This window comes from Takifugu flavidus, chromosome 10 (assembly GCF_003711565.1).
Source record: "Takifugu flavidus isolate HTHZ2018 chromosome 10, ASM371156v2, whole genome shotgun sequence".
NCBI classification, from domain to species: Eukaryota; Metazoa; Chordata; class Actinopteri; order Tetraodontiformes; family Tetraodontidae; genus Takifugu; species Takifugu flavidus.
Window position 1 is genome coordinate 13,217,908 of NC_079529.1, and position 25,015 is coordinate 13,242,922.

At 47.3% G+C, this 25,015-nt stretch overlaps 1 protein-coding gene across 3 annotated transcripts in view; it reads right to left on the reverse strand.

Moving 5' to 3' along the window:
* gabbr1a (gamma-aminobutyric acid (GABA) B receptor, 1a) overlaps positions 1-25,015 on the reverse strand; it is a 45,530-nt gene that overhangs the window by 17,529 nt on the left and 2,986 nt on the right. For all 3 annotated transcript variants that reach the window (XM_057046386.1, XM_057046385.1, XM_057046384.1), the window contains exons 3-16: positions 24,777-24,866; positions 24,475-24,539; positions 23,367-23,505; positions 22,637-22,822; positions 20,753-20,770; positions 15,118-15,278; positions 9,721-9,855; positions 7,162-7,332; positions 6,355-6,456; positions 6,006-6,071; positions 5,663-5,854; positions 3,724-3,969; positions 2,759-2,822; positions 1,964-2,041 (exon numbers count right to left, since the gene is read on the reverse strand). In XM_057046386.1, coding sequence (XP_056902366.1) covers positions 1,964-2,041; positions 2,759-2,822; positions 3,724-3,969; positions 5,663-5,854; positions 6,006-6,071; positions 6,355-6,456; positions 7,162-7,332; positions 9,721-9,855; positions 15,118-15,278; positions 20,753-20,770; positions 22,637-22,822; positions 23,367-23,505; positions 24,475-24,539; positions 24,777-24,858 — 1,705 coding nt within the window. In that variant the 5' untranslated portion in view covers positions 24,859-24,866. The remainder of the gene's footprint in view (positions 1-1,963; positions 2,042-2,758; positions 2,823-3,723; positions 3,970-5,662; positions 5,855-6,005; positions 6,072-6,354; positions 6,457-7,161; positions 7,333-9,720; positions 9,856-15,117; positions 15,279-20,752; positions 20,771-22,636; positions 22,823-23,366; positions 23,506-24,474; positions 24,540-24,776; positions 24,867-25,015) is intronic.

Here is a 25,015-nt window from a genome sequence, read left to right on the forward strand (position 1 = left end):
CTCTATACCAGTTGCCACAGCGATTAGGAGTAGAGAGCAGCCAAAGTGGTTGTTAGGGCGACCGTGAAGGGAGTGGGGAAAGTGAGAAGGGTTAAAACTCAGGGTGCACAGGAAGTATCACACACACACACAACCACACACACACATACATGTTTATTTCTAGGAAATAAAAACCCCACTCTGCCCAAGTTTCATTCACCGCCAGAGTTACCAATTAAAAGCCCGTAAGGGGGGCAAACGACAGTCCTGTCTGGGGCAACCTCCTCGCTCTCTGTCACCTCTCCCTCAGTGTGTGTGTGTTCATTTGTGTGTTCAAAGCTTCATGAGTTTGTAATATCGCAAAAAAAACAGAGTATGGAGATGGACTCCCCCCGGTGTGGGGGCAATAAAAGATATCTCCTTTTTCTCCTCTTTACTGACCTAACAAAGTGTGTGTCACACAGCAACAGGCCAAACTCGGCCCCCCTGACCAACAGGCCCCTCTAGGGACATGTGAGACGCTCCTCAGCGCTCATTCTTTACGACACAGGCGGCAGACTTCAGGGGCGTCTGGGAGAAGGTCAAATAAAACCCAAATGGATTTTTCTAATCACCCGGCTAGACACTGGAACACACGCCCTCCCCGCGCTCATTCACGAGGGGAGACGCACCTGTTTTGTCAGCAAAGACACTGAAACGGTAGAAGTAAATGTGACAACCTGCATAAATGAGAATAAATAACGAGCAATTACAACCCGCTTGAGTAGTTGAAATGTAATGAAACCGTTGGTGCAGGTGCTCCGGTCATTTAGACACCGTTACATCGGCAGAGACACTGATGATGAACCAAAAGCCGAGAAGACAGAGCTGGAAGATTTTAATAAGGTGCTGCTTTCTTCCCCTGGAATTCCGCAGACATGGAAACACACATATAAATTAGGCTGCTGGGAGACACTAATTGTCCCTTGGAAGGGTTTCTGTGGCAGAAATTACTATTATAAATGCGTAAAGACGACAAATTGATGGATAGATAATGGGTAATCTAGTTTTGCATATCTATTACTGCCCTGGATTGTTCCCAGGTCTGGAATTATTACCAAATTTTCAAATTTGGTTCTGGGAAAATGAGAAATTCCAGCACTGTGACATCAAGCATTTCCTTAAAAGCTTGTAAAGCCCAGCTCTCGGAAGGCCGACGCGTGCAGAAATGATTAGTGGCGCACTGTCCTGGCACAAGTGTGTCACCTCTCCCGAGAGGCACGGACCAGTAAACAAGCACAGACGAGGTCTCGCTGTCGGCAGCGCATCATCAGCAGTAATAGGGTTTCCCAGGAAACATGGTGTTCAGCCGGAGTCAGGGAGTCAGCCCCGGCTCCGAGGCTGGATGAATAAGCAGGGAGCTTTGGAAACCCGTGTCCTCGGAGGTGGACGGACAGATGTGAGGTGATGGGTGATGAGATGTGCACTTTCTAAAAACAATCCATCAGGACGACGTGATCCTGAGTCCCGCCCACCAATACGAGCAGCGGCAGCGGTGGCAGTGGCAGCGGCAGCGGCAGCAGCCGTGCTTGATTGCTGCAATTTGCTTCAAAAGTCACACTCCTCCTCTGAGTCATAACTCAGAGACATCTTGATGCACGCAGCTTGAAAATAAAACCAAACACCCACTAACACCTGCTTTTGTTTTCAGTGGGAAAAAAAGGAAAAGTACAGTTCGTTTAACGTCTCCGCAGTGGCTGCAGAGACGAATCTGTTCCGTCTTCACCTGTGGTGCAACCTATCTGTGGTCTGATGAAACAATTGATTCTGAAATGCCAGCAAGAAGAATATAAAACCAGTCTGGGTGCAGCCTGTGATAGGATCACGGACAAAGGGGTGGGGGGGTGTTAGGGTGGGACTGTAGTCTGTGAAAGCATCAATCAAGCAAGAACGTGGCTCACAAACGGGAAGCTGCAAGGACACAATGTCGGGAATTCCATCTTACCTATCCAAACATCATTTCCAAACCAGGAGAGATTCTTCTGAGAGCTGTCATAGTAGCCGATCTTCTTGTAACTGCCTCCTAAATGGTTAGAAAAGAGAGAAAACGGAGGGAAAAACCCAGCAGAATGGATCAGGTGTAATTAGAGTGCTCATCTAATGCATTCCCTCCCTTGGTATATTGAGGGAATCATGTTTTCAAACACTACAACAAAACACGAGAGGTGATAAATATTCATGAGGGTACCATTAAGCTATTTTTCCATCGTTCCCTCAGTTTTAGAATAATGGAACGCCTGCGCGCCCAAATAAACACACAACGGGCAAATAAAAGACGTGAGGGTAGAAAAGGTGCAGGAGGAAAGACAAACATACGCCAGACCAAGGGGGAAGAAGGAGAAAAGGACGGGGAATAAAGGAGCTTATGCAGCGGCCTTGACCGGGAATACTGATGAGGCCCCACAGTGATTCAGAGATGCAAGTCGGGTCACCTCATTGTGGATGTCAAATTACCTCAGCGCCACAGCAGGAAATATGAGACACCAAGCAAGGGGGGAAAGGGCCGGGATTATAAATTCTCATCCTTTAGGATGTGTGAGGACAACAGAGGGAGGGAATAATCCTCAACCTTATGCTGTGTGGAGAAACTCATTAAGTCACTGCTGAAAAATAGGATACCATTTCCAGAAATGGCTTAAAAGGAACAAGGACATGGGCCGTAATCAGTCAATAAATAAAGAAACCGATGGATTGTGCTGGCGGCAGATGCTGCTGGGCGAAGCCTGCCTCGGTGTTTTACCTTGCAGTTGTTCAATGAGCGTCATGGCCATCCTGGAGCCCTGGGCATCAAACACCACCTGGCCCTGAGACACAGACAGCAACAATTTCATTTCTTCTGCAGAAACGACACTCATTCCTTGCAGGAATGCTCTGTTATCAACGGAAAGATTTCTTTTGCGGCCAAAGGCTGAATCAAAACACTGACCTTTATAACAAATATAAGTGCAGGTGAGAAAGAAAACCTGCAAACAGCCAGGGTGTGACCACCCTGGGGTGTCCCTGAGGCTTTTAAAAGGGCGTAAATGCTCCTACAGTCACACCACAGTCAAACAATGTACAGATTAATGGCTCTAGAACGGGTCCATTATAGGCTGAATAAATGGGATGACAAACATCCAGAAGGGCCTTGAGAACTTGGTCTGATTTAACTGAACTGAATAGATTAGCTCAGTCTTTAAAATGTGTTTTTTTCATTTATCATGAAGGAGCTGTGCAGCGAGCCGTGGAAGCGATTCTGTATATTTCCTTCCTTCTGGAGAGCCCAATGACTTTCAAAGGCAGAAGGTTTTACTCCAGATCCAAATAACACTAAAAAAAGAGGGTTGTTAATCAGCAAAATGCACCCTGGTCAATGTGAGTATTCACAGTTCCCACCGAGAGTCAAAGAATCTCCATTGTTCATGTAATTCTGTTGAACGCCATCAGGGAAACTGTAAAAGCACTCAGGTGTTTAAGTTATTCTGAGCAGTTTTCTAAAAAAGAATGAAGATTTCCTCTTATCAGAAGCCCAATTTATAATTTAGCGAGGCCTGGCTCCTCGTCCATGTGCCGTTTAAGCACATCACTTATGTTCTCCTGCCCGTGATGACCCACAAACACTCCTCCATGAGCACAAAGATCTCTCTTTATAACAGCGGCAATAACCTCAAACATGAATAATGTAGTTATAAGAACAATATCCGTGCAACAACTCGGCTGACTTACAGATACTCCTTCGAAAGAGCTGGTGTTGAGGGCTCTGTAGATCTCCGAGGTGATGTCGTGGTTGTTATAGTTGAAGTCTTCCAGCCTCCGGCCCCTGCCCTTCAGCGGGGCTACGGTTTTATTGAGGGCCAGGGCGAGGGCCCACACAGCGTCAAAGGCCAGGGGGGCCTCCTGAAAGCCGCCGGTCTCCTCGGGGTTCATCCCACCCAGACGAGACATCAAGGCAGCGATGAACTCCTGCGAAGTCTGAACAGAGACGGAGCCGAGGAGCCATTTTGAAGCAAAGCCGACCATTAACAATGTTTTCAGCAGCTTAAAATCAAAGACGGCGCGGCCCTGATTTTCCACGTCCACCACCTTCTCCGTCCAACCTTCTTTGGGTCTGGATTTAACAAATCGCGTGAATCTTCCACCCTCTTTGTTCCGGTCCTCCCCGGTTTGTCGCCGTTTGTGCTGGATCTCTGAGCCACTCACGCGCGCTCCTGTGAGACCGTCTCGTCTTTGCTGAGCTATTTTAAGTCAGTAATTACTCTTGTAGCTGTCTGCCTCCCAGATGTACCTCTGCAAACTCACAGGATACACACACCCTTTGTTTCAGCCGCTCCACAATCATCTCTGGTTAACACAGTAGACCTTTTCACTTTCACTCATTCACTCTCTTTTAACCTGCTTTGTTAGTTAGTTAGTTAGTTAGTTAGTTCTTCAGTTACACTGAGATCAGACAGTCGCTCCATAAATAACTTCCAGTGCAGTGAACTCTCTCTATAGGTTAGATGCACCTTCAGCCATGATGGGTTAACTTCAGAAGGAGTCAGCACGTGATGTAGAAACAAGTAAAACTAAAGTTCTCCTAATGAGACTGACCTCAGATCTAATTTTCCCTCATCTTTCTGTTCATATTTGCTTTGCTTAAAAGAGTTAATGCAATTAAACTCTAATTAAGACTCTCTCCAACTGACAGCGAAGGGCTCTTCAGTAAACTATTCCTCCTAAACGTGCCGTCCCCGTAGAGTTTGTGGAGCCAGTTGTTTGAGCCCTTAATTCACTTATGATGAATCTGCCTCGCTGAAAAGCAGCCTGATGATTGGCATTTCAATCTGGGGACCAAATATCAGCTGAAGATGTGCTGCTGCGCCATCACCTTCATCTAACTGCTCCGACGAGCCAACTCTGAAAGCAGAAACTGAATGCGACTCGAGGGGCGGCCGCCAGGTTTCTGGCTTTAATCCAAAAATCCAAAAAGCTGCAAAGCAACAGCTGAACTCGTCTCAGCAGGTAGTGACAGGTGGGATACGGACAAAACAACAGCTGCTGGTAAAGTGTAAGAGCAGGAAGAGGTAAAAGAGGTGGGCAAATGGAAAAGATAAGAGCGAAATGCAGTGGTTAACCTGGAGGAATAGATGGGTGAAGCGGCACAGACAGGTCGAACACCCGGAGAGAAGAGGGAGACGGTCGAACCAAGGAGAAGGATTGGTGACACCTGAGCAGGTAAACTGTGATAGAAATCCCTAAAACCTTGTCTTTCTTTCTTTCTTTCTTTCTTTCTTCTTTCTTTTTTCTTTCTTTCTTTCTTTCTTTCTTTCTTTCTTTCTATTCCATCGAAATATGTTTTAATCGGCCAAATGTTCATTGATTTGTCGAGTGGTTTACAAAATTGTGATTTCTGGAAATATTTCTTTGAACACGCTGCTGCATTTGAACATTTTCTTTATGAATTTTGGACACCGGGACGTAGAACCGGGCGCTTTTATTGTTTGGGTCTTGATGCCCTTGATCACATGCATTCTGATCTATTCTTCATGAGACTCTATAACACAGATGAGTTATTATTTATCAGCGTGAGGATTACATAAGGGGCTGTTTGAAGACAGGGACGATCCCATTTTTGGGTCACTGATTAACACGACTCTCTCTTTAATCTTGCAGACGGGTCTCCTACCATGTTGGAGACGCCCCGCACGGTTTCTGGATTCAGCATGACGATCTCGGTGGTGACGTGTCCCTCCACGGCCTCTGTCATGTTCTCCACCGTGCAGTTGATCGCAGGGTCTTTGATCTTGAACCAGTTGTCGGCGTACCAGCCAATCAGGAACCACACGTACTTCTTCCCGTAGAGCTTCTCCTTGAACACCTGCAGCACGAGGGGGAGGCGAGCACAGGCGGTGGGTGCATGACGAGTGAGACGTGCCACACGAGGAATTGGCTTCAGACGCTCAATTCCTGCTAATTGGCAGACAGATTCGACCGCCGGGGGTTGAGGCGAGTGGGGGGAAGATACTAACCTCACAAAAGACCTTCCTCGCTTCAGTCTCATAAAAGAGCCCCACAATAATCCTGGCGTCCTGGCGCTGCATTACGACACGGAGAACAAAACAGGGCTCAGTTGCATCAGCTGCAGCAACACAACTTCTCTGTGGCTCAGCTTGATATGACAGCACAGCCAAAGTTCCTGCTGCTTGACAGGATGGCAAGTACCGCCATTCAGGAGTTCCTAATTAGCATGCCGCATTAATTTCCTCTATCAAATCGCCTCTATGCTAATGGCGTGGCATGCAGCTGTGAGCTGAAGAAGGAAGGAGAGGCGGGGAGGAAGAGGAAGCAGCAGCTGAGGTGAATTTTTAATCAAAGCACCTTGAGATTCTTGACAGCGACAGCAGGGTCGGTGAGGAAGCTCTGGCGAACGCTGATCTCGATGCCGGCCTCCTTCACCCTCTCCTCCAGATCGTCCAGAGTCTGCGTGATGAAAGGGAGGGACGGAGTGAGACAGACAGCGAGAGGCGGATACGGGTGAGACAAAGGCTGGATAAGTGAGGGAGCTCAGCAGAACAGAACCGATGGCATAGAGAAGAAAGGTAGAGAGGAAAAAGACCAAAAAAAAAACCTGGCGAGTCATATCAAGAAGATGACAAAGACAGGAGAGAAGAATGTGAGAGCAAGCTCATTAACCTCCGTTACAGAACCAAGCCAAGCGCTGTGGTATCGACTGCAGCGCCTCTCGATGATGTATTGCTCCATCAATATCTCTCACAACCAAAACTCCAACAATTGACTTCAAAAAAATCCTCGAGGAACATGCGTGAGGATGAAACGCTCTCGCAGACAAACACGCCGCGGCAGAGCGAGGAACGCTCGACAGAACCGTTGTCTGTGCGGAATTTACCCGGATTTAACACCTACATGAACAGATAATGTCTTAAAAATCCAGTTGACAGCAACCGCATGAGCAGCTTTAGATGCAATATCTACATCTAGAATACAAGCAAACGTCTTCAGTGGATGATTCTAATATTAATGTCTTTATTTGTTTTATTTGTCTTCCCACCTGGGATCTAGAATCAAGATCCAGACAGGTCATAAATAGATTATTCAAGCAAAAACAAGCCACACTGTCAGTTCGCATCATCTGCTTTAAGATGTAGAAGGTTAAGAGGTACTGACGGAGGTGAAGACTTCCGTCGTCTGCTGGATGGTGGCGATTCGGGTCCACTTCCACTTCTGGAAGAGCTGCACCCTGGTGGGGTTGTGGAGGGTGGCCGATGGGTGCGTGCGGAAGAAGGTGGGGAAACGCTGGCGGTTGGACAGCGCCGGGGAGCTGGAGCCATAGGACAACTGTGAAGCAGGAGAGCAGCGGCTCAGAGGTGACACATGACAGAGTGGGAGGAACTAAGAGGAGGATGGTGGTTCTTCCCCGACGCACGGCCCCCTCCAGGGAAGACAGCAGAAAAAGTAGCATTCCTAAATCTCCCCTCTTCTGTTTAGTGATTTCCTGTGCACGTGTCACCTGGGAATTTCCATTTGCCAAAAACTGCAGAAAAACTCTTTTAGCAACATTATTATTATTTGGAAATTTTTTAAAATCTATTTCAAGGATTTTTATGGTAGACTGAGTGTTTCCACGCCAGCAGAGACAGCGGTGGAAAATCCCAGCCTGAAACAATTAGTTTCACGGTGACACCTGGAAATGAAATCCTCGACAGGTCTCCTTTAGAATGAGGTTGCAGCCGTTTAGGGAACCATTACAGATGCAGCAGCCTCTCCTCCTCTCCAGCACTTGCCTCAGCCCCATTACTGGTACCACACTGAGCTGTTCACCATTGAGAAATGAAAAGGGTCCTGATGATAAATGCCAAATGTCACCTGCAATGTGGACTCTCCACAATATCAAATCCCTGTGGGTGGAGAGGGAACCAGGGAACTGGCAGGCTCAGAATGAGGCAGCTGATCAGGAAAAGGCACATGCTCGATCAGAAAGGCCTATGTTTTTATAAGGAGCACAGGAAGAAGGTCTTCCAGGCTAAAAACTGCACGGTTTTGCTTCAAGATATAGAATATATTCAAAGCAAACACTCAAAAGTAAACATGCAATAATTGGAGGCTGCAGAAGAGATAAAATTAATCATTCCTGTTTCTGCGCCCCAGAGCGGCCGCAGTAGTTCTACACTGAGCTTTGGGAGCAAAATTAACACTGATCAATAATTTACTAGAGAGATAAATGGCAGCAGGAGCAAAGTGTTGTTCCTCTAGATGAGACAATATCTGATTCATTTGCTAGCTAATATTAGCGGCATGGGTTACGGTGCTAATGATGCCTGAGATTGACGCCTGGTGTCTCATTCTGCATCTACTGTTGGTCGTTTTGGACCCAATCATGGTTGTTCACCCAATTAAAACTCCAACATGACTAAATGATGAGCGAGAAGACATTTTCTAGCCAAGCAAACTGAAAAAACAAAAAGTTAGCTTTGTCCAAGCTTTCGTGGGCTAAATTTCTTTAGTTAGAGCTGTTTGTTTGTTTGTTTGTTTTAGCGTTGTTGATTTCAGGAGAGACAAAATGCCACAAAGCTGAAAAGGCAGCTGATGGTCAAATTAACTGGCATGGCCACGGCCCCAAAGTTGTGCAACTGGAACCAGTTCCATTAGGGAACACACAAAATGTCTTGATTTTCAGCTCCTCTCTGCTCTCGTATTATGGGATTGATGCCAAGCTAGAGCTCCCACTGCAGTTAAACTGGGAGATAGAAGATCAGATTAATGCTGTGCCAGAAGGAGCAGGTCGAGAGCTATGGCTTCATCAGTCCAGGAAGGAGGGATGTGTTCTCATTGCTCTGATGATGCTGTTTGACACGTGAGGAGGATCCTGCCAGCAGGGTGCCTATAGAAATAATTGAGTGTGCTGGTTAGGAGGCTGTGCCAGTGGTGGCATGCAGTAAAGACAGACAGATCCCTTTGTGTGTGTGGAGTGTTGACTGATTGCACTGAGGCAGAGCGAGGCGGAAATGAAGATGGTAGAGATGGAGAGGAGGAAAGATGGAGGGGGAAAAACAGCAGAGCGGCTCCAGGCTGTGACAGCAGATGCAAAAAGAGGATGGCAAAATGTGGAACAGATTTTTATGGATCATGAAAGAAAGAGTGAGAAAAAGATAACAAACAAAAAAACCAGGGCCTGGTTCCAACAACTGGAACTGATTGTTCTCGATGACTAATCTCTGGATGAAACTTCAATAATAAAGGACAATAAGCTGATTGCTGTGAGCGATGGAGAGGCAGATGAAGCAAAGACAAAGAAGGAGAGAATTTATTTAATTGATGAAGCCATAAAAACTCTCTGCAGGATTGTGCTGTTTCTCCTCCTGCTTGACTACAACACGTTTGGAACAACATCCCATCCCATTTGTCTAACATCACCATACACCATAACATCACTTTTTTTTTTGTTTTAATCCTGGGAGGTGCTGACATGAAGCTCCTACGGTGACCCAGGTGATCGCCTGAATCACTGTCGCTCCATTTAAAACGCCACTGTGACCAATGAAAGAGAAATATTAAATATTTATTCAAGTTTAAAGAGCAAACTGAAACCAATAATGATACATAAGCACCTTAGTTGCCACTTTACTGAGTAAATCTGAGCTTTTAACACCTCTGATGACCTTTGACAAAATCAAAGAATAGTTATAAAGTCTGTGTCTCTAAGTCTTAGATGTCCTCTTCACTCACCACTATGAGGTTCCACATGCGCGCGGCTTCAGCCACCAGCGTGGAGACGCCACTGCAGCCGGGCATCAGGACGATTTTAAGAGGCTCCGTGTAGAGGAGGTCATAGAGCAGCTTGGTGGCTTCTCCTGGGTCACACTGAGAGAGACAAAAAGACAAATGGTTAGACAAACGGACAGATGGAAGCGTGAATCAATAATGAGGAGGACAAACAAATTAATGGGACTTGAAGAAAATGTGGGTTAGAACCAAAGATGGTGGGAGAAGGAGGAGGAAAGCAGCGTGGTGAGATTAGAACAGAGGATCAAGGAAAGGAAGAAACAAACGAGCAATGAAGTGAGGCAGGGATGAAAGAAAAAAGATAAAATAAATGTAAATGACAAAGATGCAGGGTGCGGGGAGAGCATTACATCATGGGAAAGAGAAGACGAGCACGAGAGAAGAGGACAAAAACAGAAAGCAGAGGGGGGGAAACAGCTAAGGTCAAGTTAAAGCAAAGGAAAATGGCACAAAAAGGGCTGGAATCAGCAAAAAGAATGCAAATGTGAGATGAAAAGACAGTGTGGAGGAGAACAACATAAATAGATGCAGCATTAGAACCCGGAAAAACACAAAGATGGAAGAAAACCAAACGACAGACAGACGCCATCGGTACAGCATGGGTACTCCACATCACCGCGGTGACGGTCGATCCAGGCTAAGATTAGCGCCCGTCTTCATCAGAGCTGGACTGACACATCTGATCACTCGCCATATGATGATACGAGATGATATGATGGGCTTTGCAAACACCTGAAAAAACCCCTCCAGATGTGTGACACAAACAATCAGAGCTGCGCCGCTGACGCCAGCACCTCCTAATGGGTGTGTTGGTTTCAGATCACATCTTAGAGGACGACCTCTCACTCTCCCACAGAGATAACCACTCCTGACGGCTGGGGAATGTGCGCAGCGTTGAGCCTTATTGACCCACACGTTTTCCACGAACCCTCCATCGGCCGAAACCGCAGAGGTGTCGACCCGTCTGAGGAGAAAAGCCCTGACACTAACACGCACGTAGACTGTAGAGGGACCGGTGGCTGCGGCTCCTCTCATTGACAATATTCTGCGCCCTTCTCCAACCTTGACTGGGAGTGGAGAAGCTCAAGGTGACCACTCACGGTCCAGCGAAGGGCAGAATATAAGCAGCATACTGCTGGTGTGAGGAGCCGCTCCAGGAGCTCCACCTCTACCTAACGGTCAAAGCGAAGGTTGACTGTCCTGGTGGCCGCGGTCCTGTGGGCGTAATAACGCTCTCTTTACGTGATTAGAAGAGTTTATTGGTCCGCAGGTCGTCTCTCAGGCTTGCTGTTAGCAAACCCTGACGACCTGACGCACGTTGAAATGTCCTCTTCACAGTTTTAGTGAGCATAATTTGAGGTTCTGTGACTTTTCTGCATCTTAAATATCTCCACAGCTAACAGCTCCTCCACAGCCTACTCAGGTCAGGGGTCGATGCTCTGCTCTTATTAATTGGTGCAGGAAGCTTTTGGAGCCGTTTTGAGGCTACAAGTGCATGAGCACAGAGCAACGCTGATGTGTGCATGTGCACTTTTACCTGGATCTTCTTTCAGATATTTAATATTTAACCAGATGTTCACCTGATAAACTGGTTGGTGGTTAACGATGAATGCTAAGGTGACAGTTCATACACGGTATATTTCAGTGTTTCTACAAGGATTTTGTCTTTTCGTCCAAATAAACTCTCTGCTTATCTTGAAGACAAGTGATAACCTGCAAATAATTTGTTAAATATGTTCACGCACAACCTTTCCTGTGGTGTCATTATACAATTAGCTTAGCTGTGAATGAAAGAAAGAGAGAAAGAGATCAAAATAGGGCCAAACGCTGGGTTTGCAGAAGAAACAAATCCTCGGTGCCAAAATTAAAGGGAGCGTCCCGAAGGTCTTCAATCCATCCAAATAAACACCCCAGAACCCAGAACGGAGGATTTGCAGCCTCTACATGAGCCCAGATTTACCTCACGCACCACTGACCGTTTCCAGGTCTGTAGCCTTAAAGTATTGATATTGATGGAGGAAGCAGCTTCCCATGGTGGAACCTGACAGCGGTGATGAAGCTGGGAGAGGCTGCAGGTTCGCCCGGCGATCAATCACTGCAGCAGCTGCTTTCACAGCTCACATCCTCCTCGCTAAACTAAAAAAGCCGGCGTGTGCTTGCGCTGCATGTCGGATAATGAGGAATGCCTTTGGAATGTTTTTCATATTGTCTTATTGATGGTTGTTTGTGTTGGCTGTAGCTGAGGGCTGCTGGCCTGCTGAGAGGCTCATGAGCTGCCTGCTGTGTTCGAACCCTACATGTACACATAAAAAGAATTTACAGAATTTGTTTTCCCCACATTAGAGAGCCGCGAGAACAAAATGCGGCCGTACACACGAAGAGGCAGAGCTAACCTGAACCTACTGAACTCGGAATTAAGAACAACCTAATTAGCTCACCTGAACAACTCCAACCTGCTCTATTCGCCTAAGAAAACATGCCAGTCACAAAAGGGGACGAGGGAGATGGGAAGGAAAAGAGTATCCCATAAACTGGGAGGGGAAAACAGGGCTGCTGGCAGGTGAGCAATAAAGGATGAGGAATCTCTGCTATTCTTGGAGGTCTGTCTTCTACAAACCTCTGGGGTCATCACCATTTCCACTTTCATTCCTGGCTCCCCTCGGCTCATGAGAATACCTGGTTGATGGCCCACAAATCCAATCTCTCTCATACACACACACACACACACACGCACGCGCACTGTAAAATGCACTGGCACAGCAACACGCGTGTACTTCTGTGCTGAAATTCCCTGAACTGATATCAGTGTTGGGTTGACATTCATGTTCCCATCCGTTGAGCCCAATCAGACCAAAACCGGTTCATGAGAACCTTCATGAGATCCCCTTTATTAGCATCACACTGCTGTGTGCCTGCGATTAACACACGCAGAGGAAACCTCACTTCAGCGACGCCTGGACACTGACGGCACCGGAGCAGATGAGAGGCGGGTTCTTCTATATTCGCAGGGACCGAGTGTGCCAATGAGCAAATTCCAGAAACAAGGTCACGAGCAACAGCGTCTCGTGGAAACGAGGAGACGACAAATAGCAGCAACAGTAGCATGTTGATGCTATAGGCTTGTCTTTAGGCACGGGGGGGGGGGGGGATCACTGTAGCACAAAAAACTCTGCAATGAGATAATAAGGAACAGCCCAATCGGAAATTTCAGGGTCAAGAAAAGAAAACCCATCAAACCAACGAGCACTATCCAAAGCCGTGCACGTGCCTGGACGTGATTCCAGGAACAAAGTGACCTTTTTGTAACCAGTCTGATCCAGTGAGCTCCATCCAGCACAAGGACTCAAACTGTGATTGAATAAAGTGACGAGGCGCCGCTCATAACACAAGCGGGGGTTCAGCTGCCCGCGACACCGCGCCCTCCCGCTATACACCTGTGGGATGCGCGGTGGAGACGGCTCACGCCGCAGTAACGACAGACAGGTGAAACACTGGACATAAGTGAGAGGGAGCACCTTGTTTCGCCATCTCTGAATCTCCACCGTTAATAATTGATCAAAGTTTGCAGTCTCCGCTTTGATATATCCATGGCAACAGCCTGTGTGGAGTGTGTGTGAGTGTGTGTGTACATGCCTCAGAAGGCTGTAAATAGTCTGATGCTGTCACCAGCATAGGGGGAGCAGCGAGCCTCTCTGCGACCACGGGGTATCTCCCTCCGTTAAGAGGACAGGCCGGGATTAAGTGTTGGCGGCCATGAATATTGTATGATGTTGAACAAGATGAAGACGATGCTCGATACCGCTCGGCTCAAGAGTGACAGACGTGCGCGCGCGCGTGTGTTTAGGCACCTGTTGCCGATGCTAATGCAAGTCTATTCGACGGCCCCCTGCCGGTAAACTTTGAGCGGACGTTGAAGCGTGCAGCAAAGTGGGGGCCAGCGCCTCAGCGGGTTTCAGCGGCGCCGGTCACACCCTCTTCTGAGCGCACGCCGCGAAGACGTGTCCCCGTCTCTGACCAGATGAACGGCGTTGAGCGTAAGCGGAATGAATCCCTCTTTTTAATTGCTTCTCTCTGATCCTCATTACAATTATCAGCCAGAAATGTGGGGGAGAAATCATTAAAAGTGCAGCGAACCCACAGCAGAAGCATCCCCCCCCCTTCACCCCCCCCCCCGACCCTTAATTTACAGAAGTAGCTTCCGTTGTTGTTTTTCAGCTGCTCTATTAAAAGAATCTGCATCTGTGAGACTGAGGCAGATCCTGAATCACAAGCACCAGCGTCTCCTCCATGAAATCCTCTCCTGCTTTGTTCGCTACATCTGCCTGGCTGGAATCTCAGAACACACACACACACACACACACACTTTCATCCGCTCGCCTTTTCACACCGCGCAGCGTCGGTTCTTCGTGCATCCAGAACATGCATTTGCGCGGATACTTTCGTGGAGCTGAACCCTTATTTGTTTCCGAGGTTTGCTTGAAGAGTAACTGTGTTGCCATGCCAACTCTGGCTGATCTCTCTCACTGACACACAACGCTCCCTCTCCCACTATTCTGTTTTTAACAAGATTCCAATGCAGAGCCACATACGCCAATCAGAATAAAGCTCATAACAGGGTTCTAACCAGTCCTGGTTCAGTTAACAGTTTGTTGCCCTGGTTGCTCTCCAGGCTTCGGTCCTGCGGTCCGATTGATAAAGCCGCTCCAAAGACCAGGCGGTGGGGGGGGGGGGCAGACATAGTCTTTGTTTTCATGCGTCTCCAGTCATGCTGTCGCTGAGCAAAAAGGGCTCCTTTGCCAAGGGATTCAAACTTTTAGGGAAACATTTGGGACGGGCAGCAGTGACGAGCAGAGAAGATTTCTGACAAGCATAAATTATGATTGATTGGAGTCGATGGGCCCGGCGGGGGGGGGGGGGCAAACTGGGACGAGGGGAAATTAAAGTAGGGGAGGGTGGATATTGGATTTATAGCAGATGATCATGCTGACATTTGAAAATACCAGCGTGATTAATGATTGATGAGCAACAAGCGGGAGGTGTGCGCGTCTTCATGGAGCGCCAGCGTGCACGCATGGCAGCCCGCTTTATGGAGCTGAGGGAGGACCTGAAGGTTAGTTAGCAGCAGGGTGACCTTTTGCTAAACTGCATCTCAGAAACATGTCACAGAGGGAAAAGGTGCTTCTAAAAAAAGGCACGTTTGTATTATGTTGCCACGACAACGAGGAATGCATGCGATTGCAAGACCCGAATGCAAGCAGAGGAAATAAATATGTTAAAGTCACCCAGGCTGCAGCAGCAGCAGCGGGGTCACCGGCTCGAGGAGCCTCCACATGCACTCACCATGCTGTCATAGTGGATCAGCTCCAGCTCGTAGTCGGGCAGAATGTCGCTCCTGTTGTTCACCAGGTCCAGCGCCATCTGCGCAGAGGGCATGCACGCCTGGCCGCCAGGCCAGCCCCCGCTCATGGGGAACAGAGCTCCGATGTACAGCTTCTTCTTTCCTGCGGACGGCCGTGGCCAGAGGAGGAAAAGCGCGATGAGAGACAGCCGGAGAAGCCTCGCAGGTCGCGGAGCACTTTGGAGAATGAGCGGCATGTCTGAAGGTGAGCGAAGCCCGAGCAGACGGGCTGCAGCCAAGGTTCTTTTGGATCTTAGGCAACTAGGAATGAAGGCTGTCAACACGTGTCCGGCTCCTTTAAGCAGCCTGGATGCCTGTGCGGGAGGCTATTGTGTAACCCGACCATTTACTCTCAGTAAAAGTATTTGTTTAGCGCGCCGCCTTAACATTTTAGCCATTATATAAGTTTGTAGAATGTACGGTGAATTATGCATGACATGCTGAATATCTCCGGGACAGAGTCAAATGCAGTTCAGACACGGGAGATGCTCGACAATTAAGTTTCAAGCGAGCCCCGAAACTCGGAATTCCGTTATCTAGACGACTAATCCAACATTTTCTGCCTGCGCTTGGTGCCAAGGAAGGGCGGCGCGTTCCGAGCTTTACGCAAGAAAAGGACGAATCAGGCGCAAAAGTCGGTTTAGAGGAGCGGGCGAAAGACTGGATGATGCGGCTAAAACGGCTAAGACTGGGCTGCTGAGCCGTGGAAATAGGCAGCTACATCTCCCAGTAAAACCAGCAGTATTCCCACAGATGAAGCGATCTGCGACGGAAAAAGCGAGCGCGCCATCGCTCTGCGTCTGATCCACTGCAGCACCGGCGGAGAGAGTGTGAGGGAGGGAGGGAGGAGTGAAAGAGAGGGAGGAGGGATGCGAGAGAGGAGAGGAGGAGAGGAGAGAGGAGGGGGTGGTGAGAGGAGCAAGGGAGGAGGAGGTGGGAGGGCGAGAGAGATGAGGAGGAGGAGGGGGGGGGGGGGGGGATTTACAAGCAGTTGCGACTAAAGTTAACAAGGCTGCTGATTGGTGGCTGCATCCATGATGGATTTCTGATCCATTGATCAGAGTTTGGTTAAAGGTGGAGACAGCCCTGCATTTACTGCTGTAAACGGTGATTTACGGCTGCTCTATAGGCTGAGCGGACTGTCGCCATGACAACATACCTTTAATCTAAGATTCGCTCAATTAGCTGATGCAGTCCGAGTCATTTCAATGAATTAATTATTAAGCCTTTGTTCACTGGATTAGCTTTCAAAAGGTGGGATGATTAAAGGATTCGTTTGTTTAAATATAAACTTATTCATTTTAGTTCACTTTGAAAGAACGGGATGCTTTTAATGTTTATGTCAACATCTATCTTCCATTAGTTTATGGATAAATTTACACCCATTTTGACTCTACAGTATTTTAGTGTAATTATGTAGTCCAAAAATCAGGGGGAAAATTAATTATACCAAACATATAAAGCAGCTTAAGTCAAATGATTGGGTTTTCTTAGACACAAGACATCAATACAACGTATCTATATATTATGTATATAATAATCCAGTGGAGCTGCTTTATGTCCTGCTTGTAAATGAGCCAACAGCTTGTTAGCTTATGCTTCTTTTTTTTTTTTTTACTTTGGAGAAGCTCTATGAGGTAAAATGCACATCCGCACAATGAACTGGGCTAATAGATCAAGTGTTAGTGTCTTGTGTGCTTCCCCATCCACACACACACACACACGCACACACACACACACACACACACACACACAAACACAGCTTCATCTACAACCTTTTACATCATTGATCAATTTACACACAGCAAGTGACTACAGGCTAAACAACATTAAGCTATTTGATGTGATGCTGTGTGTGTGTGTGTGTGTGTGTGTGTGTGTGTGTGTGTGTGTGTGTGTGTGTGTGTGTGTGTGTGTGCTTTAAATACGGGTCATCAGATGATGGGTGCAGTGCTGTGGCAGCAGTGATGTCCATGACTAAGCGAGCAGCTCTGTGCTGCTCCTCCAGGGCCATGAAGAGGAAAACTGCTAACGGCATGTTAGCATGCTAACTTGCTAATGTCCACCATGTTTCTGCTGGTATTCCGCTGCCACTGGGCCCCAGTAAAGCTGGGGTTGATGGGACTGTCACCCATGGCACGGCTTCTGCAGCTATCATCGCCACAATGCTTCCTGTCCCAGATGGGATTTTAAATAATCCCAAACATTTTTTTCAGCTCCCCAGTTGGTAGAAATGAGCTTTTACAAATATTACACACGATAATCATCTTTGAGAAACATCTCCAGCAGGCGCGTTCTCCATGGTGGTGGATTACTCAAGTCAGGATGGGTCGACGGGCAGCGTTTGTCCAAAAAGGTCCCATAATTTGACCTTCGACTTAAGTCTAAATCACAGATTTAGATCAACGGACTTGCTCCACCCGCCTGTTCCAAACACGTTGAGTTGGACTTGGAGGGCGGCTGCTGCGTCAGCCCAGCCCCTCCTCCAGGGGGCGTTATCGGGACACCTCCACGGAGCACAGAGCTCCTCAGCTGCTAACAAGCCCTCCCAGGCTGAGGTGAGTGGAGGCATCATTTGCCTTCATCTTCCACCTCCTCATCATCATCAGTGCCACTCTGTGACCCACCCGCGCCGCCATAAATTATTCAGCTGTGAACTTTATGTGCTGTTTCACTGTATGAGGACGCTAACGGGTCCCTGGCGGCGATGAGACGATCGCTGTGTCCAGGCCTGGAAAGGACGCCGGCGAGCCCCGACACGGACCACTTTAATAAGGCCTTTCGAGGCGTCCAGTTGTATATTTGTGTCTGCAGCTCCAGGATAATGTGGTGCTGCTCCGTGAGCAGGTGTGTTTACTGGGAAAACAGTGATTTGCGCGTGGCTCCTCCGCGGCGCGGCGCCGCGTGGCGTCGCTGAGGATCTGGGTGGACAACAGTTGCAACAGCTGTAATTGTTCATGTGTAAATACGTCCCGTCAAGCTCGGCTGTGTCACAACACATGGCAGAAGAATTAACGTCCAGAATATAGCTGGGAAGCTTCAAAGCTCGGCGCAGCATTCCGACTTATTCACTATTATTAATCCTCTGCGTTGCCGGGGTAACACGAGGCTGCTTCCATCTGCTGGTGTCCTGCACACCTTGGGCCTCCGCCCTTGTTAAATTTGCCTCCTTCAGTTCTGAGGTCACAGGGTTCCACCAGGTTGTCTCGGTCTCCCATCTTCCCACTTTCCCTCAGCTGGAGACCATCTGAGGGCCACTTTAGGGACGCGGCCCTGGTCTGTCCCAAGGACACGTCCAGCGGAGACACCCACTGCGGAACGCGCTGACCTTTTTCACGCCGCTCTCGGCGTTCCGAGCCAGGATTCAGGATGGCTGCTGCACAGCGGCAGCTGGTTTTGGGTTGTTTTTCTTTGCTCCGAGCTTTGCCGAGCAGGAAGCACGATTTATCCCAACTGACAAGGCGTCCTGGGGATTTAACCTTCTCAACAACGCAGAGGTCCCCACCCTCAACGAGGGTTGGGACCAGTAACAGTCAGACCGTCAGCACAGTCAGAGGTCATCAGGAAGAGGATGGGTGAGATGATACATCCCTGGGGTACGCCGGATTCAACAGGTGACCATGACGACGGTACAATCATCACGGTGCAAGCCCTCAACAGCTTTCTGGGTGTTGGTATCTGGTCAGCCACCCCCCTCCCCGGCCTGGAGCCCAGTAGGATCAGCAATGCGATGCTCTCAGACCTTTGGACCCGTCTTCAGGAATTAGGTTCTTCTGCTCTCGGATATTCCTGAACGGGTGAGTGAGGACCTGCTGACATCATCTCAGCATGAATGGAGACTTTAATGCCTCTTGACTCCTGTTTTAGTTGGGGGGTTAATGTAGAGTCTTATTTGCAGGCGGGGGCCTAACAGGATGTTCTGCTGGTGCACCCATCAGGTTGCCTATTAGTTCCCTAAAGACTGCTTGTCCTCCTCTTCTGGAAGAAGCGACAGGTAACAAATTTGTCTGGGAAAGAAATACTCTGCAGGGTCGTTGCTGCCTTCTACAAGAATCAGCTTTAAGCCATTTGTGGACACAAATGTAACATTTTCCCTTTTTTAAAGGGGACCAAATTCCATCGTTATCATCCAAATGGCGCACGTTTGCACTCATGTAAAGGTCTAGAAAAGGAGCCTGAAGGCACCATGATCTTCTAATATTCAACATATTTTATCGTCAAATGAAACCCCTGTTAACACGCGTGGAGGGGCTGGATTTGGGTCAAATCGAATCAAATCTACCATACGATAATCTGAGGCTGACGCAATAATAACAGAGTGGATTTATAGAGATACAGGGGGAACTCGTAACATCCCACCTGCTATTTGTTGTGAAGCTGTTGTAGCTTATAAACACACACACACACACACACACACACACACACAGGCAGACAGGGGACAGTATTAACCTTTCTCCTGCTGAGGGAGCAGAAAGTGGGTGGCAGCAGATGAAGTGAGGAGGGAGGAATCAGGAGGAGGTCTGGAGGGAAGATCTGAGGAAGTTCTGCTCTTCTAGTATTTGTATATCTGTCAAATCCGTCTTTGACCTTTGGAATGTTTTTTTTAGCACCTAATGGAGATTACTCATAAACGAGCGTCAGACTAAAGTATACAAATGCGTCTCCAGGCATGCGTGCGCTGATGTGATTAATAATGGTGAAAAATGGGGTAAAAGTTCCTTGAGCGTGCACGTGACTGGTCGGCAGCCAGGAACAGACGTGTGTTTGTGTTGTCGACCGGTTACAATGGTAGGAAGCAACGAGCCTCCCATCATAGCACAGAGGGTCACGATGGGGAACAACGTGTAGACTTTCCAAGAGCGCTGAAGCTCTAAACCTCAGCAAGTTGCGCTTTCAGAAGCTGCTTCCAGTGAGATGAAGTAAGAATGTCAGCATCCACCGCAGCCGGGATTAGAAACCCGATATTTAATAAAACAGAAATCCATCCCCCGAACCTGAGTCAGTGTCCTCTCCTCTAATGAAGAGCTGTATTTATGGATGGGCCCGCTGCCTGATTATATTTTACATGCACCGAGTAATCTGCTTATAAAATCAACCACTTCAGCATATTAAAAGGTGCAGGAGACAGAAAGTCAGCAAAAACAACCACCAAAATAAACGCAATTAAGTTTTTATTGAAACGTTGGGTAATTCAATTCTATAAACTATTGGTGATCTTGGAGTTGAGTTGGAAATGTGGTGCTGAGTAAATGAGAGGATTAATCTTTGATTCAAATTGACAAACGGTCCTTAATTTAGAAGAGGGACTATAGGATAATGCCCTGTCTTGTTCTAATATTAGACAAAAACAATTTCCTGCAGAGTTCTATTTCCAAACGCTATAAAAACTGACGTAACTACTCAGGTACAGCGCAATTGTCAGATGTTTAAGGCGGGGGCGCCATCTAGTGGCCAGGATTTAGACTGGTTTGGACTTTTAAAGTAGAATTTAATTAAATAATAATAATAAATAAAAATTGTGTTTGACGGTAAACATTGAATAAAATAATAGAGTGGACAGTTTAAAGAAAATCTTACCTGTGTAGTTTCTGTCATCTTTTGAAGGCAGACACAAGAAAGAGAAAATAAATTAGCGAGATTTTGAGGTAAATAGAAGAAATTAATCATGCATTCCGGCGAATTTTTTTTTTTTTTGTTTATCCAAGAAATATTCAGAATTCCGCATTTGTCGTGCATGAACTTTAAAAACAGTAATAATGTTCTCCACTAGGCGGCAGCAGCGCCACACTGCAGTTACTGGCCAGTCTCAGGGCGGGTGTTACGTAATCATGGTTATTTTTCATGCACAGAAATACGAATAAAACGTTGAACAGTATTTTAATTAAGTCATCATGTGCAAAACCGTGTCGTAATTAATAATAATTAATTCATACTGTTATAATACAAGTAGCATGTAATTGGTTGAATCCAACTGTGATAATAATCCCCTCTGCATCCATTTTAAAACCATCATTTCCATAGCAACTTTATTGGTTGCCATGCCAACAGTTCTGATAATCACTTGGAGATCTGGGTTATTCCATTTCCAGTTCTTTTAATGATCATTTATTGATCCTAATTCTGGACACTCCCCTCGCTGCAGGAAACGCCAACTGCTGCGAGACTCCTCTAAAAATGAGATATATTAGATATAAAATTATAATATCGGTCCTGTAATGTCTCCAACATATGGAGAATGTCCTGATTATAGTCATGGCTTGCTTTACTGCTTGTGCCAGTGGTTTGGTCCTCTTCCTGTGGGTTGCTGGTTCATTTACCGCCTTGCACAAGTGTTTCACCTGCTGCCGCGCCGATGTTCTGATCGGATGTTCTCAGATGTTGTCTGGTGGATGGACAAACTTTATGGCTCTATGTTATTCAGTTCTCACTACAGACTAGTTATAATTAATCATTATGTCACGAAACACCCCGACACAAACAGAGCGAGGTGGTTTATGCTGATCAGTTCAGTGATTAAAGCTCTGAAGGTTGGTGACACCACACAGCCAAACCCCGGAGCGCCGGCTCCTCAGGACGGGACTCAGCCGTCAGGTTACATCTATGGGGGACACTCCGCTGAAGACAGCAGCGCTCGTGTTTTGGCCGGAGGATAAAGATGTTTGAAAGAGGAGCAAAAGAAGCATCTTAGTTAACCTGGAAGAGCATCAGAGCTCCATCTGTCCTGGGAGCCTCCACACAAGGTTTCACAGCCATTCACACCCACCAGCCCGTGAGGACCGGGAGGGTCCAAACCCCTTTATTAATGCAAATTACCCAGAACCCAGAACTCGGGCAACCACGCAGCACATGCACTATACACCATACACTAGTTTAGAGCTAAAAGATGCAAAAGTTCCATTTCAATTTGTTTGGAGCCCTCGTGTTTGGCAGCTTTTCTCCAAGAATAAAAAAGCTGGTGGAGCAAGCTTTTAAACATTAAACATTAAATCTACATTTGAGTGTTTTAAACATTAAACATTAAACCTACATATGTTTGCTGCAGTTGCTTCGGAGAAACGACAGTAAATTTAACTGCAGCGAACCACACGTAGAGGAGAAGCTGTGACCTTGAAGTTGCGGATGTTATAGATCCCACATCCACCAGATGTTTAACTGCTGCAGTCAGAGGAAGTTTCTACTTGACCAACTTTGTGATATTTTAAACTAGATTCTCACTGATACCAGTTTACTGGGTGTTTCTGGTGCAAACCAGTTTGGCCTCCACCCATTTCCGTTCAAAAACAGCACTTAGACGTTACGAAATTTCCAATCCAACATGGAAACCTTCAAGCACAGAGATGCTCCAAGTCCTGCTGCCAGAACTTCCCAGTATCAGCACAGTAACTGGTTAGAGTTCAGGCTCTTCTTACATAACCAACAGCATCAGCCAACAACGGTTGTAATCATCCGTTAGTTACTCACAGAGGCAGGTGGGTTTCGGGGCGTCCCACTTGCCCAGTTTAGTGCAGTGGGTCATGTTCCTGCCCTCCAGGATGAATCCAGCATGGCAGCTGTAATGAAGCGTGGCCCCCTCCACCGGTGGCCCTGGCGGCTTCACCGCCACCCGCCCGTTCTCCAGGGAAGTCCAGACTCGCGGGCACAGCTGCACTGGAAACCAGCGAGGCGCACGATTACACAGGAAAAGTGACCCAACGGGAGATCAGCGGGCAAAAGCTCGTTAGCTACGAATGATGCTGGTTGAGAGGCCAAAGAGAAACAAGCAGCAGACGGGACTAGAAGAACGTCATCATAAAAATAAATGAGCGTCCTACCTATCGGTCTAATGTTTATGTTTATTTGTGTTTATGAATGTTTATGTGTATACTGAAACATAAGAACCCCCCGTCTGTGGCTGCTGCAGCTCTAGATAAAGTAGTCCCGGTTATAAACGATGGTGTTGTGATGTCTCTGGAGGTTTGAAGGTCACAAATATTTGATCACAAACGGGACAAGTTTGATTTTGCGTAAGCTAAATTTAATATTATATAACGCTGTGGTAGATCTACAAAGCAGTGTTGTGGAGGGTGACCTTCCTCGAATCCCTGTGGAAACCCCTGATTTCCGTCTAGATTAATCAGAACTGACCATCAGAACCGTTGAAAACTGAGATTAGCGACGGTGGAGGCGCTAACAGGACGCTAACAGGACTTACAGCATCTGCTGTGCAGCGACATGTCCGTCCAGGTGCCGTTGGGCAGGCACTTCCTGACCTTGGGTCCCACGATCACACGGTTTCCTCTGCAGATGTACTCGATTTCATAATCCACTGGCAGAATCTGGACACTGCGGATCTGGGAGACAAGCAAGGACAGACAGAGACATCGAGAGCGTGACTGACGGACGCTGACGCTGTCCCAGGTCTGGGAGGAGAAATAGGAAAAACATCTTCTCCTTCTATAATGATGGATGGATGGACGGACGGACGGATGGACGGATGGATGGGCGGATGATGGATTTATATTCTTTGAATCTGTATCGTTTTGACCACACGACTAATTTTACTCTTGTTAAATTATGCAAATCTCACTTTAAGCCTGATTTAGAGCCCCAGCCATGATTTCTGGAACATAAAAATCAGATTCATATGCGAATGAAAAAGAAAGCTTTGTTCAGAGGCTCCGAGTCTCTTCTGTGCACGTTCCTGCCTCATGTCTGGGAAGCCGCCGTCCCTCCCAACATCCGCAGCCTCTTTAAATTTCTATCCATAATGTATGCTAGTTCATAATTTACTGATGCTCTCTCTGTTGTCGTGGTAATCTCGCAGCCTTTTAAGATTTTGTTTGACGTGATATATCGAACCGTGATGGCATCTGAATCAGATGCCATCACGCGGTCATGTGACCTACGGCTGTCGTGCCAGAGGCTTCGATCATCACCTGGGAAATCGCTCAGTTTCTGAGTCTGGAAATCAGATTTTGTTTAATTCCCCTCAACATTATCACTAAATCTGCATCCCAACCAATTGAAATCCTGCCTCGGGCGCCGTTTTTGGCTTAACAACATGGAAAACGACACGACCACTTTTGATTGGATAATTGTAGCAAGCAAACAATGGAGTAAACAAGAAGCACTGAACCTAGAATTTAACCAAGCAGTTGTTTTCAATTCCTGACATTTTAATTTCCTCGTTTATTGTTCTGAAACCTGTTAAAACCGTCTCAGGGGCGGCAATGATGACAAAATCTGCGGATGCTGGAATCGGACACAAGAAAAACCCAAATCAGGTGTTTTCAGTTGGCGTTCCAACGCGTGACGGGTACCTGTTCTTGGGTCAGGCCTCGGTAGCGGATCCCCCCGTCCCTTGGAGGACGGATGATGGCACAGCCTGGGAAAGAAAGAGCAGGAAGAAGATGGAAAGAAGAAGGTCAAAGGTCAACAACAGAGGAAAACCTCTTTCTCAGGATGACGCAGCACAAACAGGACGTACTGTCGCTTCCCTCTGACAAACAACAGCACTTCATTAAGCCGACTCAGCAGTCTCCTGCACTTCCTATTGCCACACACACACACACACACACAGAATACACTTTATTTAGTTGCAGCAAAAAAAAAGGCAAGTTACCTCCAGCTGATGAATTATGTATGGGCACCACAGGAGATGGAAGGATGTAGAGAGCGATCAGAAACAAGAGCCAAGCAGCCATATCTGGATCTGAAAGACACCAAAGTCGCAGGTCAGAGCTGGGGAGGCCTGACAGGAAAATCGGGGGGAGAGAAGAGATGGTTAGGAAAGGGACGCCAAGGAAACATGCTTGGTCTCTGGTGCTTCTTCAGCTTGCCTGGATGCACAGAGGGGGTGAG